The sequence below is a fragment of the Zosterops lateralis genome, assembly GCF_965231275.1.
Source record: "Zosterops lateralis genome assembly, chromosome: 17".
In the NCBI taxonomy this organism is placed as follows: domain Eukaryota; kingdom Metazoa; phylum Chordata; class Aves; order Passeriformes; family Zosteropidae; genus Zosterops; species Zosterops lateralis.
In genome coordinates this window covers 7,457,157-7,473,302 of record NC_139777.1, presented here as the reverse complement: position 1 = coordinate 7,473,302, position 16,146 = coordinate 7,457,157, and the positions used below count along the sequence as shown (strand labels likewise).

General features: G+C 42.4%; 1 protein-coding gene across 7 annotated transcripts in view; it reads right to left on the bottom strand.

Annotated features, from left to right (window-relative positions):
- The window catches only part of ARVCF (ARVCF delta catenin family member), a 248,028-nt gene that overhangs the window by 92,456 nt on the left and 139,426 nt on the right, over window positions 1-16,146 (bottom strand). For 4 of the 7 annotated variants that reach the window (XM_083873697.1, XM_083873698.1, XM_083873703.1 and 1 more), the window contains one exon: window positions 2,025-2,063. The exons of the other annotated variants lie outside the window; for them this stretch is intronic. In XM_083873697.1, coding sequence (XP_083729823.1) covers window positions 2,025-2,063 — 39 coding nt within the window. The remainder of the gene's footprint in view (window positions 1-2,024; window positions 2,064-16,146) is intronic. 7 annotated transcript variants of the gene reach the window in all.

The following is a 16,146-nucleotide window of genomic DNA, read 5'->3' as shown; positions in this document are numbered from 1 at the left end:
TTTTAAAGCACCAAGGTTAAAAGGAACATTTCAGCAACTGGTGAAAACCCTTAACTACAGGAGTTCTGAAAAGCCACAAAGAGGAGCGAGTTTTTTTGGAAGCAGGCATGGTAATTCACCCTCTGAGGGCATCACACCTTTCAGGGAGAGCAAGAGGCGGAGGTGAAGGAGAAGGAATCAAACCCCAGACAAGGCCTGGAGTAGCAACATTCATCCCTCAAGTACAGCAGGACACAGTGGGGTTCTGTTCAGCCACGCGGTAGCTGCCCATCAACGGGGAAATCCAGTGCCTGCCCAACGGTCAACAAAGAGGGCTTTTATGCTATTTTAAACAATCTGAAGTGTCTCAGTTAATGGAAGACCGGGCAATTGGCCCTCAACTATTTCTAATTGACTGGAATGATGGATGAAGCTAAAGGGAAAGCTGACCCACTGAACTTTTCCATACAAAGCTAGGAAACTCAAGGAGATTGTAAACAGTTTATAAGAACGAGAAGTGGGAGAGGCAGAATCCCAGGGGCTCTGCTCCTCTCAACCTGCTGTTGTTTCAGACGAAGGAAAACAAAGAGCTTCAACTCTGAGCAACAAACAAAAAATACATGGGAAGGCCTAAACAAATAGGGTATTTTTCCCATGCTCTCCTCCTCCTCCCCTTTCTCCAGGAGCTGTTTAGCTCTGCCATGCAAGCTGGTCCTCTGAATCAGAAAGGGCAATTTGTCATTCTGACAAGATGTCTCTCAGGGCTCTCTATTGCCTTGCCCTGCTTTTCAGATCGACTGGGTGTTAACCAAGGATGTCAAGACATTACATCTCAGTCAACTTCAACAGATGTGATGATATATACTTAAAACTTACATGTTAATCAGTGCCACTACATTAAGGTAATGCTCAGGAAACCACACATGCCCCTTGATTTTCCGAACAAAACCATCACTAACAGCTTTGCACTGCAAAGGGCAACAGTGCTGCAGTGTGACAGAGCTGTCTGCTCACCTCAACAGCTCCTGGGAAGGAAGTCTGAGGATATGCAACTTCCAGATGGGAAAATGGATGAGTAATAGGTTCAAATTCACACCATTTAACTTTAGGCAGCTTAGCAAGGTATCTAACTACAAGATAACTTAATTCTTTCTTGTTAGTCAAAAGGAAGACTAGGAGCCTCAGAGAACAGGACAGACTGAATTACTTCCTTGGACATATCCAGCCATTGATTCTGCAGGGCAATTATATCAAGTGCTTCAAGATAGCATTAAAGCTGGAGGACAAATCCAGGCCACAAAGCCACAGTGCAAGTATCCAGTACAGAACCCAGAATAAGACAAGGGTATCACAAGTCATCTCTCAGTCCCTTAGTCATGAGCCCTTCTTTTCCCAGTAGTTCAGCAAGATCAAGCAGTAGAATAGAAGCAGAAGCTATTGTTTGTCATACGAAAATAATACAAGACAAAACAAACAAACAATCCCAAAACAACAACAACAAAAACCCAAACAATGCACCAAACAAAATGCCAAAAAAAGAAAGAGCACCTGGCACACAGAGCTCTCCTTCCCTTAACTGTTGACAGCATGGCCAGTGTTTATCTGGACAGCCTGCCCAGTAGGAAACTGAGCAGGAAATGACTGTTTCTCACCAAGATTTGTACAGAGAGTTCACTGCAATTTGCCAAACTACCTCCCAAAGGCAAATACAATGTAAATCTGCATGCCTAATCTTTGACCAAACCCAAAGCAGATCTGATTTGCTTCCTCCCTGGAGTCTTTGAGATGACCTAACCAAGGCTAAATTAGGGAGATTTTTAGTGGCATGAGGTTATATCATGGATTATAATTTTCCACCAAGTTTTTTCCTTCATTTCCACCTGCTGCCTCTACAGTGCTGGCATTAAGGGTGGTGTGGGATGACTAATTTTACATTCCTTTCTGCAAGACAAGCATTCAGACTTCATTTCTTCTAGGCCTCACAGAGCTCAGATCACAAATTAAATGGATGCACTTATTACTAGGTATCAAGTCCACACACTTACATGTACATGGGAGTCAGAAGTACAAGCTAGGTCCTTCATCTAAAACAAAAAAAACAACCGTCAGTTCGGCAGGTGAGAGCAGAAAGTTTCTTTATGCAGTCTGTGTGTCCCAGACTCTACCCCAGCCACCTTCACACATCATTAGTGAGTTAAACCAAAGCCTGCCAGACACAGCCAGTTCTAGGCTCACACACACACGCCTACTTGCACTGCTTCAGAACTGTCTTAGAGAATTGCTTTTAACTTCAAGGCAGATGTAAACCATCTCTGCATTCTTTGAATTATGACCAAGGCTGGAGCATTATTTGAGTGTCCTAGGAGCCATATCAGATCAGTGTTAAATTTAACTCATCTCCTCACCCACTCACAATCTTGCTGGTAGATCTGAAGTACGCAACAAAAATGCTTTTTGTGGAAAAAACACAGAACAGAAAAGGCAAAAAATTCCCAAAACAACAACAACAGAAGCTTTTCTAATCCTGAGGGAAACAGAACAAACAGATGAGTTTTCAAGTCTGCATTCCAAGAAAGCTGTTCCTTAAAATAAATTATTTCTCATTCTAGGGAATACAAAGCAATTGACAATAAATCCAATCACAGTCTCACAAGGACTGTGCCTGCCAGTGTCTCCCACTCTTAAGCCCCAGAGCAGGTCTGCCTGGCAGTGAGGCAGCAGGACTGTGTCAGTCCAAACAGCTCCCCAGGAGATGACCCCTGTTACATCACACACTGCTTCTTCTCTCTGCATCTCACCCTGTTCCAGGCCTCCACCAAAAGGCATGGTCTGAACAAAGGCCAGCAGGAACGTGTGAACAGGCTCTGACACAGCCTGGCTCCCACTGCTGTGCCACCCCAGAGAGCAGGAAAGGGACAGCAGGAAAGGAACAGTGCAGGAGGTCTCTGCATAGATACAAGTCCATTGGAACACCAAAAGACACAAACAAATCAACAAAGCCAAAGGCTTCTCCAACTGCTGTAAATCTTCCAAATGGAAGAGATTCCAGCAGAAAGACAATTTTCCCAAGTGCAAGGCAGTTACTGTGCTATTTCAACTACCCAAGAGAGTTCACCGATGGCTTTTTGTCTGGTAGTCTGTTTATTTCACACATTTTCTGTTTATTTCCTAAGACTGACCTTATAACCCCTACTTGTACAGGGCCAGCCCTCACACACTGGTAAGAGAGCAAGTGCCCCTGCTAAGCTCATGCTAAACTAGCAATAAACAGTATGGAAAGAAAAAAAAAAAAAAAAAAGGAAAAACAAAAGATGACAGCAAGCACTTGGATATGAAGGAAAACCCTGAGTAAGAAGCTGTTCAGTTCTCACATCCGCAGCTGTGGAAGGATGTGGATGCACTGCAGTGGGCTCACAGCACAGCTATCGGGACACCCAGAGAACAGGAGCAGAGGTCTCTCTTCCATGCCTAAGGTCCAAGCCATTAACCTCAGAAGAAGGTCAAGGAGTGATTTGATTACAAATCAAGTGCCTAAAGGTATAATGGAAAGCTGATGGAGAACCCTTCAGAGAGAAAGGTTTAAGCAGCGCCAGTGTCTGTGATGAAGACTGACAACACACACATTTAATTTTAGGACAGTGAGCATGAATTTTGGTAAAATTTTGCTGCTTAACAGGTTAGACCTAATTATTATGTTTCTATTACATTTCTGTTTACTCATAAACCTGAGAATGAAGAGGTGCTCACATGCACACACACAACTGCTCTTGCTTCACTGCTACAACACTGAAGATTTTTCAGGTTAAGAATAAATTATTTAAAGTTTGTGAAGTAATTCCCCTTCCCCCCTCCCAGCCTGCCCTCAGCAAACTCCACTTAACTGCAATAAAGAGATTTTTGTCAGCCAGAGGAGGGGCTAATGATGCCTGTTCATCTTTTGGCCTAAGGAGCTCCCTCTCCTCCCACCAGTGTATCCCTTCTCAGCTGTCAAGCAGCACTTCAAGTAAAGCCGAACTGCAAACCAGAGCATTGTGTCAGCTGAGAAACCACCATGGCCCAGGAAGGACTGTCTGTCCCATTCCTCAGCCTTTGCTGTCTACAGCACAGCTCCCAAAACCTGTAGTGCCAGCATAACTGAAACAGCTGTGGGACAGCAGGAAAAGTGACTGAAGGGGAAAAGAGAAGAGACGAGCACCATTTATCCAGACACTGTCACCTAGAAAATTAATGGGAAACCACTGGCTCTGTTCAGTTTATAGTAAGCGTGCTCAAAACTGACAGTCAGGCCATTCAGCAAGGACTGCTATTACTGCATGGCGAACATGAATCTCAAAAAGGAAAAAGTCATTTAAGCTAAGGTGGAAGTCACTTGCCCAGAGGTAAATACCTTCACCAGCGAAGTAAAATAGCTCTCAATTTTTTAGTTAAACATGTTTGGCCTTTTCCATTTGTCATCAGCTCTGGCTAATGGTTCCACATACTTGCTGGAAATAGGAATCTTTCTATGACCACTCACTCCTCCCAGCACTGTGCATACAAGTCAGCTCTTCTGCATTAACACACTGGAACTGTAAAATCCTATCACATTTGCCAACCAATTATTTACATAGTACCCTTTTTATTATTATTTCTGATATGCTTTTCTTTAAGAGTTCACAATGGAATTCAAATATGATGAAGACTAAGACACAGCCCAAGAGTCAGCAGTCTCAATCACTTGCAAACAGGTTCTTGGAGGGCTTTTGAGAGAGCCATTTCTCAGTTAAATCCACAGATATAAAAACAAGAGATGATGAAATTAAGGACTTGCTATTAACAACCATCAGCCAGAAAACTAAACTCATGCTCTGAAGGCTGCACTTCTCTGCAGTTGGCAAGACAAGCTGTTTGAACCTAAGGACAGGACAGCTGCATTTCCCTCCCACTCCTTGTTGTGGTTTTATGCCAGAAAACAGAATCTTTAATTTTTCCACAGAAGCTCTGCCAAGCTGAGGCTGCAAATAGGATATGGTGTGTTAGTAAACTCCCAGGCAGCTTGCTCACACCTAGTGAGCAGAACCTCTCCTAGTGCCTAAATCCCTACATGCACACTGGCAGCAGTGACTGCCTCCCTTTCACACAAACGATCCTCCTGTGTTAAGACTCCTCCTGTAAACCAGGCCTGTGCAGGGCATGCCATTTTCACCTCTTCTGGCAGAGTATGCAGCACCCAGGTACCCAGTCTTGACTTCTCTCCCTTACAGGCTTTCCTATGACCCACCTCCACTACTGTAATTTTGGCAAAAATAAACCAAAGTCTTCCATAAAGCATTAGCTGTTCTAGGATCATCTATACACACAGCTGTCTTTCCCAGAGTTCAAATGAAGCGGTTTTATTTTTTCTATCAATTCTTCACAAGGAATCAAAGACAAACAGTCATCTCACTCACCTTTTTTAAATAGTAAGACAGACTCAATCATTACAAATTTAGCAGCAGCGAGTCCAGCACCCACTATGAACACCCTGCCATAAGCACTGCTCCTGCCTCCAGGACTCACCCTGCGCACAGCACTGGGAATATTCTCAGAAACACACACCAGCAGGGTTCATCCTACTTTTGTTTTCAGCTTGTGAGTTTATTTTTTTTCCCCAAGAGAAAGCCAGTGTCTTTTAATTCCTTCCCAGAGCCTCCAGTAGCAAAAACATCTCCAAAAAGCTGCTGCTGAACCCACAAGTCAGGTTTGCTGACCTGGACTAACCTATCATTCAATTATATTAACAGATTGTTAACAAATAAGTTTATATGACAAATCTGTAATGATTCTCCATCTCAACTTGTTCAATCAGGAGTATAACAGTTAGCAACAGATAAACATATGCATGGAAGAAGGTAAGTTTGGCAAACAGTTGCAAAAGCAATGCTGGAGCCTGAAGAACACCAGAAAAAGATGAGTAGAGGAGAAAAACATTACAAAATGCATGAGTCTATCCAGGGAGGGCAAAACCAAACAATAAAGCATGTCAGAGAAAGGGGAGGACAGATAAAAATGAGAAGAGACAGAACCAATAAATGAGATGAGTGTCATGTGGAAGCCAAATCAGTGCCTTTCACATGAAAAAAAAAAGTGGCAAGAAAAGTGGAGGGGGAAGTATGAAAGAAATATTTCAGTTTTTAATTCCATCCTGTTAACACTGCTTTCGTTCACCATATAAATCTTTTGGTGAACAGTAGCTCCCTCACACACAGCAGTATATTAAGATTCTTTATTAGGGCTTTCCAAACACCATAATGTCATTCTTCGGCTTTTTATGTGGTTTGCCTAGACTATGTTTCTGTTGCTAAGCTCTCATTAGATGCGTGTCTTGCACTGACAGGGAGGAGATTATAAAATACAAGAAACCTGAGCAAAAGCCCAGTATTTGATTTGACACAAACTCTCAGGCAACAGCACAATGCCTTGTGTGTAACTTGGGGATACTTCTGTATCTGTTCAGCACGAACAGAACGGGTCTGAGCTGTCCCATAGTGGCATGTGAGCAATTAATTTCGGTAAGTACAGAAAGGGGAGGCGAGCCCAGATCCAGATGTATCACAACCCATCTCCCACACCAGCTCCTGTGCCAGCCCCAGTATTTCCAGCCCCCAGGCAGAACAGCTCATGGCTCTGGCAGAGGAGCTGAGGACTGGGAGGAGAATACTGCCCCAAGCCACGAATACCAGAGAAGCACAAGAACAACACACCACAAAGATGGAGCCAAATTAATAAATCTTGCTTACAAGGGATGACAGCACGTCAGGAAGAGCAAATGTACCCATCTAGCTACCCGGGTGGAAGACAAAGATATCCATCCTGAACAGCAAATTGTGTCCAACATCATGAACACTTCACACCCCACAGGCACAAAGCCAGCCTGATTCTACACTTAATTCAATTATCTATGTCAACAGTGACCAAACACATCAGCATTTACAGCCTCCCACCATTTATCAGTTCACACGCGCAGAAATTAAACTGACTCCTGAACAAGGAATCATCAGCAACTCTGATCACAGAAAAAACCACAGAAAACTATTATTGCCAGGAAGTGCAAACTGAGCACAGCTCCATTTGGAAAATGACACAAAACCAAAGGAATACCATATCATTCACTTAACAAAAGCAACCAAATATATTATAGCAGGCTGTTAATACACATCTAAAGTGTGTTTAGAAACCCAGAAAAGAGACCAGAAAATGTGCTCTATATACCCTCGGCAGCAGACGTTACAGCTATTCTTAATCCTAGCTTTGTGAATCTGTTAGACATAATTCATTGTGCTTTTGGATCCATAATATTTTGCAAAGCACTGCAGTTTGCTGGCTTACAAACATGTCCCGCCAGCTCACTGGGTAGAAAGATTTCTGCTGACTTCACCCACCATTTCAGTTGCATTCATCAGGGATTAGTATTTTTCCCTGCTAAGGATACAGGCTGCAAGTACCAAGTAGGAAAGGTTACACACGTGGCTGAAAACGACTGGTAACATTTTAGTATGTGATATACACACACAGTGAATAAGCACTTAAGGGACACTTGACTATTTCTTCCATGAAGTTCAAGTAGCATATTTAAATTTCAAATGCTTTAGAAATTTTACTTCTTTTAAAATATATAATTGATAGAAGTTATCCATCATGCATTTTATACTCGTAACTTCTCTAAGAGAAAATGAGATCATCAGAGAAACCTCTGTATTATTTACAGACTTCCATGAAAAAATTTCTCCTTTTCACAACTTTAGACAACTTCAAACTTGCACACAAGAAATAAAACCATTTTTTAATGGAGAGTATTTCATGTAACGTTAAGAACCTAAGAAACCATAAAGGTAGACTAACAAGCACTTCTGGTCCAGTCCTCTACCAGTAAGGTTACACTTCAGCAATCTGCCCATTCTAAAGCACTGACATATTTTGCAATTAAGGTGGTTTTCCATCACAGGGATTTGGACTCCCATAGTAGGTTTCTGTCTTCATACAAAGCAGGAAGAAAAGCAAATTCCAATACAAGTCTGTATAACTAATCTAATGGAATTTTACACCATTAAAATGGCAGCCTCAGAACAAATCACTGAGTAAGTTGTTTCAAGAACATTACCTTCACAGCTGCAGCAACCCCACAGCAAAAGAAAACATCAGTGAAAATAACTTCTCATAATATTATGCAGCATTTTGCAGTTTGAGCAGTCAAGCAAGTTCAAATGGTCAGCAGCACAAAGCTTTTGTAAACAATTTGGATCTTGCTTCTCCTAAGAAAGTTTTACAAGAGTTCATTATCAGCAGCTGGTGGAGAGATGTTAAAGTCTTCATTATCATTGACCACGGCTCCAGCACAAATGTTCACTGTTCCTACCCTCAGAGCAATACAAACATGATGATAGAACAATGGATTTATTTCTACAAGAACACGAGTTTGTGCAGGTTTGGAATTTCAGGAGAATTGCCCTGCAGTGTGTATTAACCATCCAGCCCACCCTGCTCAGCCAGTGCAGGGCCACAGATGGATGCAAACAGCTGCAGCACTGGAAGAGGAAGACTCTGCAGTGCCCTGCCCACTGCACAGCAGCTCTGCTCTGCACGGGCACATCTGTGCCTCAGGACACATCGAAGCTGGGATCAGAGTGATCATTCCACAGGCACACACGGATGAAAGGAGCTCCAAACAAAGAGACCTCAGAGTGCCGGGAGCTGGCCTGGCTCAGCTCAGCATCACAGGGCCCGGCTGGAAACCGGCGTGTGTTGACATCACTTATGTGTGAGAATGCTGGTGGCTGACACACAGCTCCAGCATGAGCTGCAGTCTGCTCTCCCAAAGCCTGGCAGCCTCTGGAGGAGGCACTATCCAGCCCATCAAAAAATAACAAGTGACAATTCAGGAAAGCATGTTTGTGATCCATTCATGCATGCAAGCCATCTTGGGCCAAACAGTGGATGTGCTAAAAGGTTTTCCCCAGAGGAAATGTGTTTATTAATTAATATCTACTGAATTAATTGGTTCCCCATATGCTCTGCTGTGCTTCTAAGACTGGAATCCTGTTGCTGTTACTGAAAGGTGTCAGGCGTGGTGACTACACAGGAGGTTCCAGCAGTACACTTCAGTCAATCTGAAAAACTAATTTATCTTTTTGTATTCATCAAATTCACAGTGTATCCACCTATGGTAGAAGACATGGAAATGGCATTCAAAATCTCCAATCCATAGTAATTTTTAAAAAGCCAACACATGCTCTTACTTCAGCCACAAGTGTGGGATACAGCAGAAGCACAGAAGTGCTGATCTGAGACCACCAACTCATCTCTTGGCCCCTCACCTGCAGCAACCCTGGTTACTCCCTTCACACACCATTATATTCCTTATACCAAACTGTTCTAGCAACTGCTGCCCCTTCTACCAGACTAACCCTTACATCCACCACATCCTCACCCACTCCCTTTCATCAGTGCAGGAGAGGTATTTTTGGATTCTGACTACATCTGGCACAACTCCCTCCATGCAGTGACATCATTTTTCTAATGTTATCAATCTCTCAGACACTTTATTCATCACAAGTCAGTGTCAGCTGGCAGGGACCACAACTCCTGTCATTCCTGGTACTTCAGCACTCATCCTGCACCAGCCTCTCTGTGTAAGCTCAGATTGTAGTAGCGGAGGAGACAGAACAGTCCTGCAAACTCCCTCTTCTAAGCACACACCAGGTTGTGCATCCTCATCCCTGAGAGAGACAATTTACTCTCCAAGATGTTCCTCCTCCATGGCAATGCCACCTCTCCTAAAGCAGAAAACCCTTTGTCAGAGTATGGGAGGACAAGCACTCATTATGGCAGCCTCTCTAGCAGATATAGAGATCCTTTGATGTTTATTTAGTCCAGTCTCCAACTTCAGCATTCCCTCACGAATGCAATATCCGCTTAGTCCAATTCAGAAACCTGAATATCAGCACTGTAATTACCACACCCAGTGGTGAACTCAGACTGCAGCAAGAGCATCCATGAGGCAGGCAATGCTGGTCAGCCTGGCTCCCTTTCAGAAATAGTCTAAAGTTGGTGCCTACAGTAGAAAAGGAGTGTCTCAGCTGTATTAAAATACTGTTTCCAAGATTTGTACCACCACTACAATGCACTGCTTACTGCAAGCTGGACAGGCCCAAGGTCCAGACATTTGGCATCATTCAAACAGAAAATGCTTTCACAGCATCAGAAAGGTCTCAGGTGCAGCCATAACACCATTATTTAATTCTGTATGGCCAGTGCTCAGCCTGCAGTAGCAGAGGGGAAGAGCAGTTCTTCAACCACCCTCTTGTAAACACATGTTAGCACAAGCTTGAATTTCTTCAGCTTAAAACCTAAAAAAAAAAATGAAGCTGAAGACAGCCTAACCGTACAGCTTCAAAGAGTCAATTCTGCTGCAGGAAATGGTTAAAGCGCATTACAAAAGAAACATTTATCAATATAAACAGGTGTGATTGTGATGTGCTCAAAACAGCTTCCTACAGAGGAAGAGGGTCATGCTTACCAGGCCATGCTGGTAAGCAACAGAAGAGGCTGCAGAGAGGCATAAAATCATGTTCCTAAATCAGAGGGCTTGTTAATAATTATATTACAAGTATGTAATAACTAGAACAAAAATTAATGGTACCTTCAGAGAATAACATCTTCTGTAAGGCAAGCTGCAAACAGAGTCAGCAGGATCTGTGCTACCTGTCTGGCAAACATATTTTCACTTGATAACAGGCATACGACAAGCAAGACTTTTGAAGTGACCTGTATAAAACACTAGTGCAGAATGCAGTGGTTAGAACAATTGCAAATGAAAAAGGTGGGATGACTCCTCCTGTCTGGGAGAGCTGTTTCTGAAAGATTTGCAACACGCCACATGGCACCAGGTACAGCACTTCATCTTTCCAAGAGACAGCAAACCTCTTTTAAAGCAATGAACTGCTGCTCTTTAATTCAGCATATCTGCCCCACCCAGTGATTAAGTCCTTTGACAGTTAATTTAGGAGGATGTATTTCTCTTCCAGTAAAAGGCATACAACAGCAAAAAATGGTAAATGTTCCGTTTCCAGCCACTCTGATACAGGATAAACCTAGAGAAAGGATTTGGAGTAACAGTAACTTCCCACATCACATCAGAATAACCTCAGTAACTCCCTGTGCACAGACTGAGCTGGTCCTGGAGGCACCTATTTTGCTCTTCAAGGATTCAGGCTTGAATGGATCTTTTCCATGCACTTCACTTAGTTTTGGTTCACTGCCCTGCATGCAGATACAGAACACTTCATAACACATTTGCTGCCCACCTGCAAGACATTAATGATTAATTTCCAAGCATATCAACTTTACACAGCTGTTGGGCTTTCCTTTTTCCTCTGTTTCTTCATTGCTTGCTTTGAAGAAAAAAGAGCAGGAATATCACACAAAATCCAGCCAGAGATATTAAAACATTGCAGTATTTTTCCATTTCAGCAGAATAGCTGAGGAGTCAAAGGTTTTAATCAAAGGATTAGGAAAAATTATTTCAAATACACAAAGTGCATGCCAGATTAACTCCTATCTTCTGTCATACAAGATAACTGTTATCCAGTGGACTTACTTGCAAACGTAATTTTATCTGTTTATTACATAAATCAGACTAGGTGAAAAGATGTGAAGACATGATTTGGAGTGTCAGCTTCACGCCGGGAGCATGGACACTGAGGATGGAGGAGGCACTTGTATGAGGTCCATGCTGAAGTGAGATCTGCATGCAGAGACAATTCAGTTGATGGTGAAAGATGACATCCACAATGACTCCTGCCTGGTCCTTTGAATAATGTTGTATTTGTTCTCTCATGTCTGCAGAGCAGCTGTGGGAATGGCTGAACAGAGCCCGGAAGGCAGCAGAAGTGCCCCACACTCACTCCCTGAGGCACCAGCTCAGACCCTCCCAGACAGCTCCTGCTCTGAAGGGATTCCACAGGAGCTTCTTCCAGCAGGACACGAGGAGCTACTGCAGCTCAGCTGCCACAGTGTGAAAGCATCGCACAGAGGGAGGGGGAATACACCTATTATGGTCTGGTAGCCACAGCTACATTTGAATTTCTTGAATTTGTGCCATCAGTGGAACCAAGAGATTTGATTTAGATTGACCTCACCTATCTGGTTCTCTGCCCTTGTAAACGAAAGTATTACTAAGGTTTTTCACGACAGAGTTAAACGGAACTTCCTGCAAAGATCTCCCCAGACAAGAAGAGCTAGTGACTTCTTGCAAGATATAAATACAGCAAAAGCTCTCAAGTTTGAGTCCAACTTTCCCAGTACAGGTTGTCAGATGAGTCCTTGATGTCTTTTGTAGCTGTACATCACCTGGAGGCTGACTGTAGGAAAGCTACAGCTTAGTGTAACTCCCGACACAAATATTGTCCTGAAGGAAAAACAATGCTCTTTTCAAACAAAATTAAACCAACTAGTAAAGCAGAGCAGTTATTCTGGAGACAAGCCACTTTTAATAATAATAAAATCCATGCAAGGACAACTATAATGTATAAAATTTACACTTAAATAGACTACACAGACCAGCACATCTATCCAAAGGCATCTCTCTTTGTCCAAATTCACCACTTTTTTTCCCTTAACAAAGGTTTGCAATAAGAATTCAGGAGAATATAACAAAAACCTTTGACCATCTCATATATGGAGCACAGAAAAAAACTGAAGTACAAAGAAAAAAATAAAATCAAGTACTTATAGAGGATGTGTTTAAATGCCTTGTTTCTGCCTGAAATTTGCCTTCTAATGGAGCAAGTCCACTATAAAATCTTTTTTCCATCCAGTTGCTCTTCCAGATCTTTGAGATGTTCTGGGAATGGTGGGAAGTAAGAGTCTTCACAAAATACAACCCGATGATCAGGGAAGTACCAAATGGCTGAAGGGTTTAGTAAGGGAAGGCTAGATGAAAACATCCACTCTCCCCACGCAAAAGGAGACAGGGAAATAAAATTGCCTTGATTGATATTTCTAAAGAAGAGTTCACATCTAGGGATTTACTAATAATGTTCTTCCAAAGCAGGCTTTGTGTGACAGCTGCCTTTTGTCTCTCTGGTAACACCGTTAGAAGGAAAACCATGCCAGACAGAGTACACAGAGCATCCACTCCAAGGACTGGCCTGCACAGTCATGGCCAATGTCATAAGTCTTTCTCTCTTTGTTCTTAAAAAAATAAAAAAAATAAAAAAAAGAGGGAAAATCCTATCTGTGACATACCTTAGAGCATCAGAAACTTGGTCAGCTTTTGCAGTAATCTGAATCACCCCTGTGACTGCCCTTGAATTTTCTCACAAGATCCAAGCCCTGCACAGACAGGATGCTGTACTGCAACAGGTAAAAGAGAAAACCTGCAGAACTGAGGTCAGGGGTCTGCACTTCCGCTAAAAGCTTTTCTTTTTCATTGGCAGAGGCAATGGGCTACACGTGGTGTGTGTGAAAGAATGAAAGCTAGAGCAAACAGCTTGCAAAGTCTTGTTAAATTATCTGTACTGAGTAAGAACCATGAAAGGCACACAACATAGAAAGAGATTATGAGGTACAGTGAAAAAATTAAAGATTTGCAGTTTAGGGCCCAGTCACTAAGTGTGAGGTATCCAGAGTCCTACAGCTGACCAGAGGTTACAGAAAGAATCCATGTGCATTCCACTGTAAGCACCTCTGCTGACTGATTACATGGGCCTAAAAATTAGTTGAGGAAAAAGGATCAGCAGCTCAGAGAACAGCAAAAATGAAGACAGACTTCTAAGGATACCCCAACAGTACCTGGAATACTGTGCTACAGAGGTGATCTAATTAGACAGTAAGTCAATTATTCACATTTCATGACTTAATGATCTCTTCTATTGTATCAAAGATCCTGAGAATTTTTTGACATTTTCAGAAGTTGCATGTGAGTCACTGGGAGTCTCTGATGAACTCTCTCTGAAGGAAGCAGGCCATTATGCTGTCTTTCCAGCAAAAGCCACAGTGCATTTTCTGTTTGTGGTGTTTAATCATTAAAAAGAGAGGGGGGAAAAAATCCTTTTTGCCAGGACACGCTAATAGTAGAATGAACTACCTCATTCATCTAAATAAAGTCAGCTCTAAACCATGCAATAACCATTTAAGTGCCTGCTTTGTTAATTATTTCACTGTTTATCTAATTCATTATGAGCATCTAAATAATAAGCTCATTCAGCATTAGCCAAGATCAGACACAGAAGACACCCATTCAACCTATCCACCCTTCTGCCCACTGGGGGTCTGTCCCCTGCAGCCTCACCCAGGTTTATGGGGTCTCTGACTCCCCTGAGAACGTTCAATCACTCCACAGCTCAACATAGCACAGCTTTATGAAAGCTTCCTGTCTCTTCTACCATAACTTCTTCCATAGCCTTTGCTTGGATTTTTGGGATGGTTACCTCCAATCTTCTAATTTTTATTTCTGGAAAAAAGGTCACCTCCCAGAATGAACAAGGACAATATTCCCAATGGGAGAGAACAGGTGAATTGTTTTGTTATTAATCCACTTCCCTTTTCCTCACCTGTTGCTTCTGAATTAGTTTTTTGCATACAGCTGCAACAACTGCTCTTCTGAAAATCAGGATTTCTATAAATGCACAACAGAGCTCACTTGGGAAACAAAGGCAACACACCTTTCAAAAGGGCACAAGGAATTGCACCTGCACCTCCCACATGACCTCAATTATATCCTGCATCCACTTCCTTTCAGAAAGGCACAGAACTTGCGATTCCCTTAAGAAAAAGTACATTTCACCTTTCTATGCTTCATTTCAGTTTGGCATTTATATAGCTCAGAAGATAACTGCACCTTTTTCTGGTGATGTTAGCATATGATTAAGTGTTCCTTTCTTGGAGATGGTAATTGAAGTCAGCACATGGACTGGCCTGAGAGGCTGCATTAGCAGTTCAAACACTTCTCTTCTAAGGAGTGAGCTAATCTTCAGGTGGAGTGCAACAGCTGGAGCCTTGGAGAAAAATAGAAATGGCAACATGTCTGGGAGCCCTTTACTTGGTGCACAAGCCCATCACAACATCACTCCAAGTGGCAAAACACAACTGGAACAAATCAAAACAAAGCCACAGCCACACTCGAGTTCCTACTGAGGGAGTGGTGTTTTCCTCAAGTATTTCCAAACAGCGGTCAGGGTGGGTGGGTGTGGGGAGTCAAAGGCTTCAGTACAAACTGTTTATTAAAATAATTCCCTTTAATTGCCCTCCCTCACACTGCTGTTTTTAGCCACAAAATCGCTTGTGCCCTGGGAAGGGGCAAGTATGTATCATTTGTGACTGCAATTAAAGCAGAGTAATTAACCAACCCCTCCACTTCTGCAAGGAAAGTTTCTTAAGCTGATAATGAATTTAAGTATTTGAAAGTAGTGAAACTTATTTTCCATGCAGCAACAGGATAGGAATTGCCAAATGCTTTCCTCTTGACTATTCACTGAGCACCTGAAATGATGCAGATCATTACTTCAGCAGGCACCAGGCTGTTAATCTCAAGATTTACACAGGAGGCACAAACTTATATTGCAGTATAGCCACAGAAGTGCAACTGTACAACATACACAAATTTCATAGGAAACAACAGGCTCTTCTGAGAAATTACTGTAATTTGGGTGTGAGAAAGCAAAAAGACTTAAATCTGCACAAATATTGTTAGGACAGCCAGGGTGAATTTACACAGCACACCAACTGCCAATTAAAAACGTTAAACAAAAGCCAACCATCTTGGTCTGTAAATTTTTTTCTCCCCAACTGCTGTGTAGGCACATTATTTAGAGCAGCTGTGTTATTAAGAAAGAAAGAAAAAAACCTAAGCAGCTCCTATGCACTTAAAAATCCTGTGTAGAACTTTGACCCTGCAGTGAAGGGCTTAGCCTATGATTAGGCCAACAGAACCTACTTGACTTGTCCCAGATTTAGCACTGAGAGGAAAATTCATCTCCCACACAAATCTATTAAATGAATGTGGCATCATCTGAGTCAGGAAACAAGTCTCATACAACCAAAGCACAATTAAGTATCAGGCAATCAAAATGTTGCAAGGCAGAAAAACTTCCCAATTGGATGTTATAAACCAGGATAAATAAACCACAATGACAAGAGGCATCTTTGAAT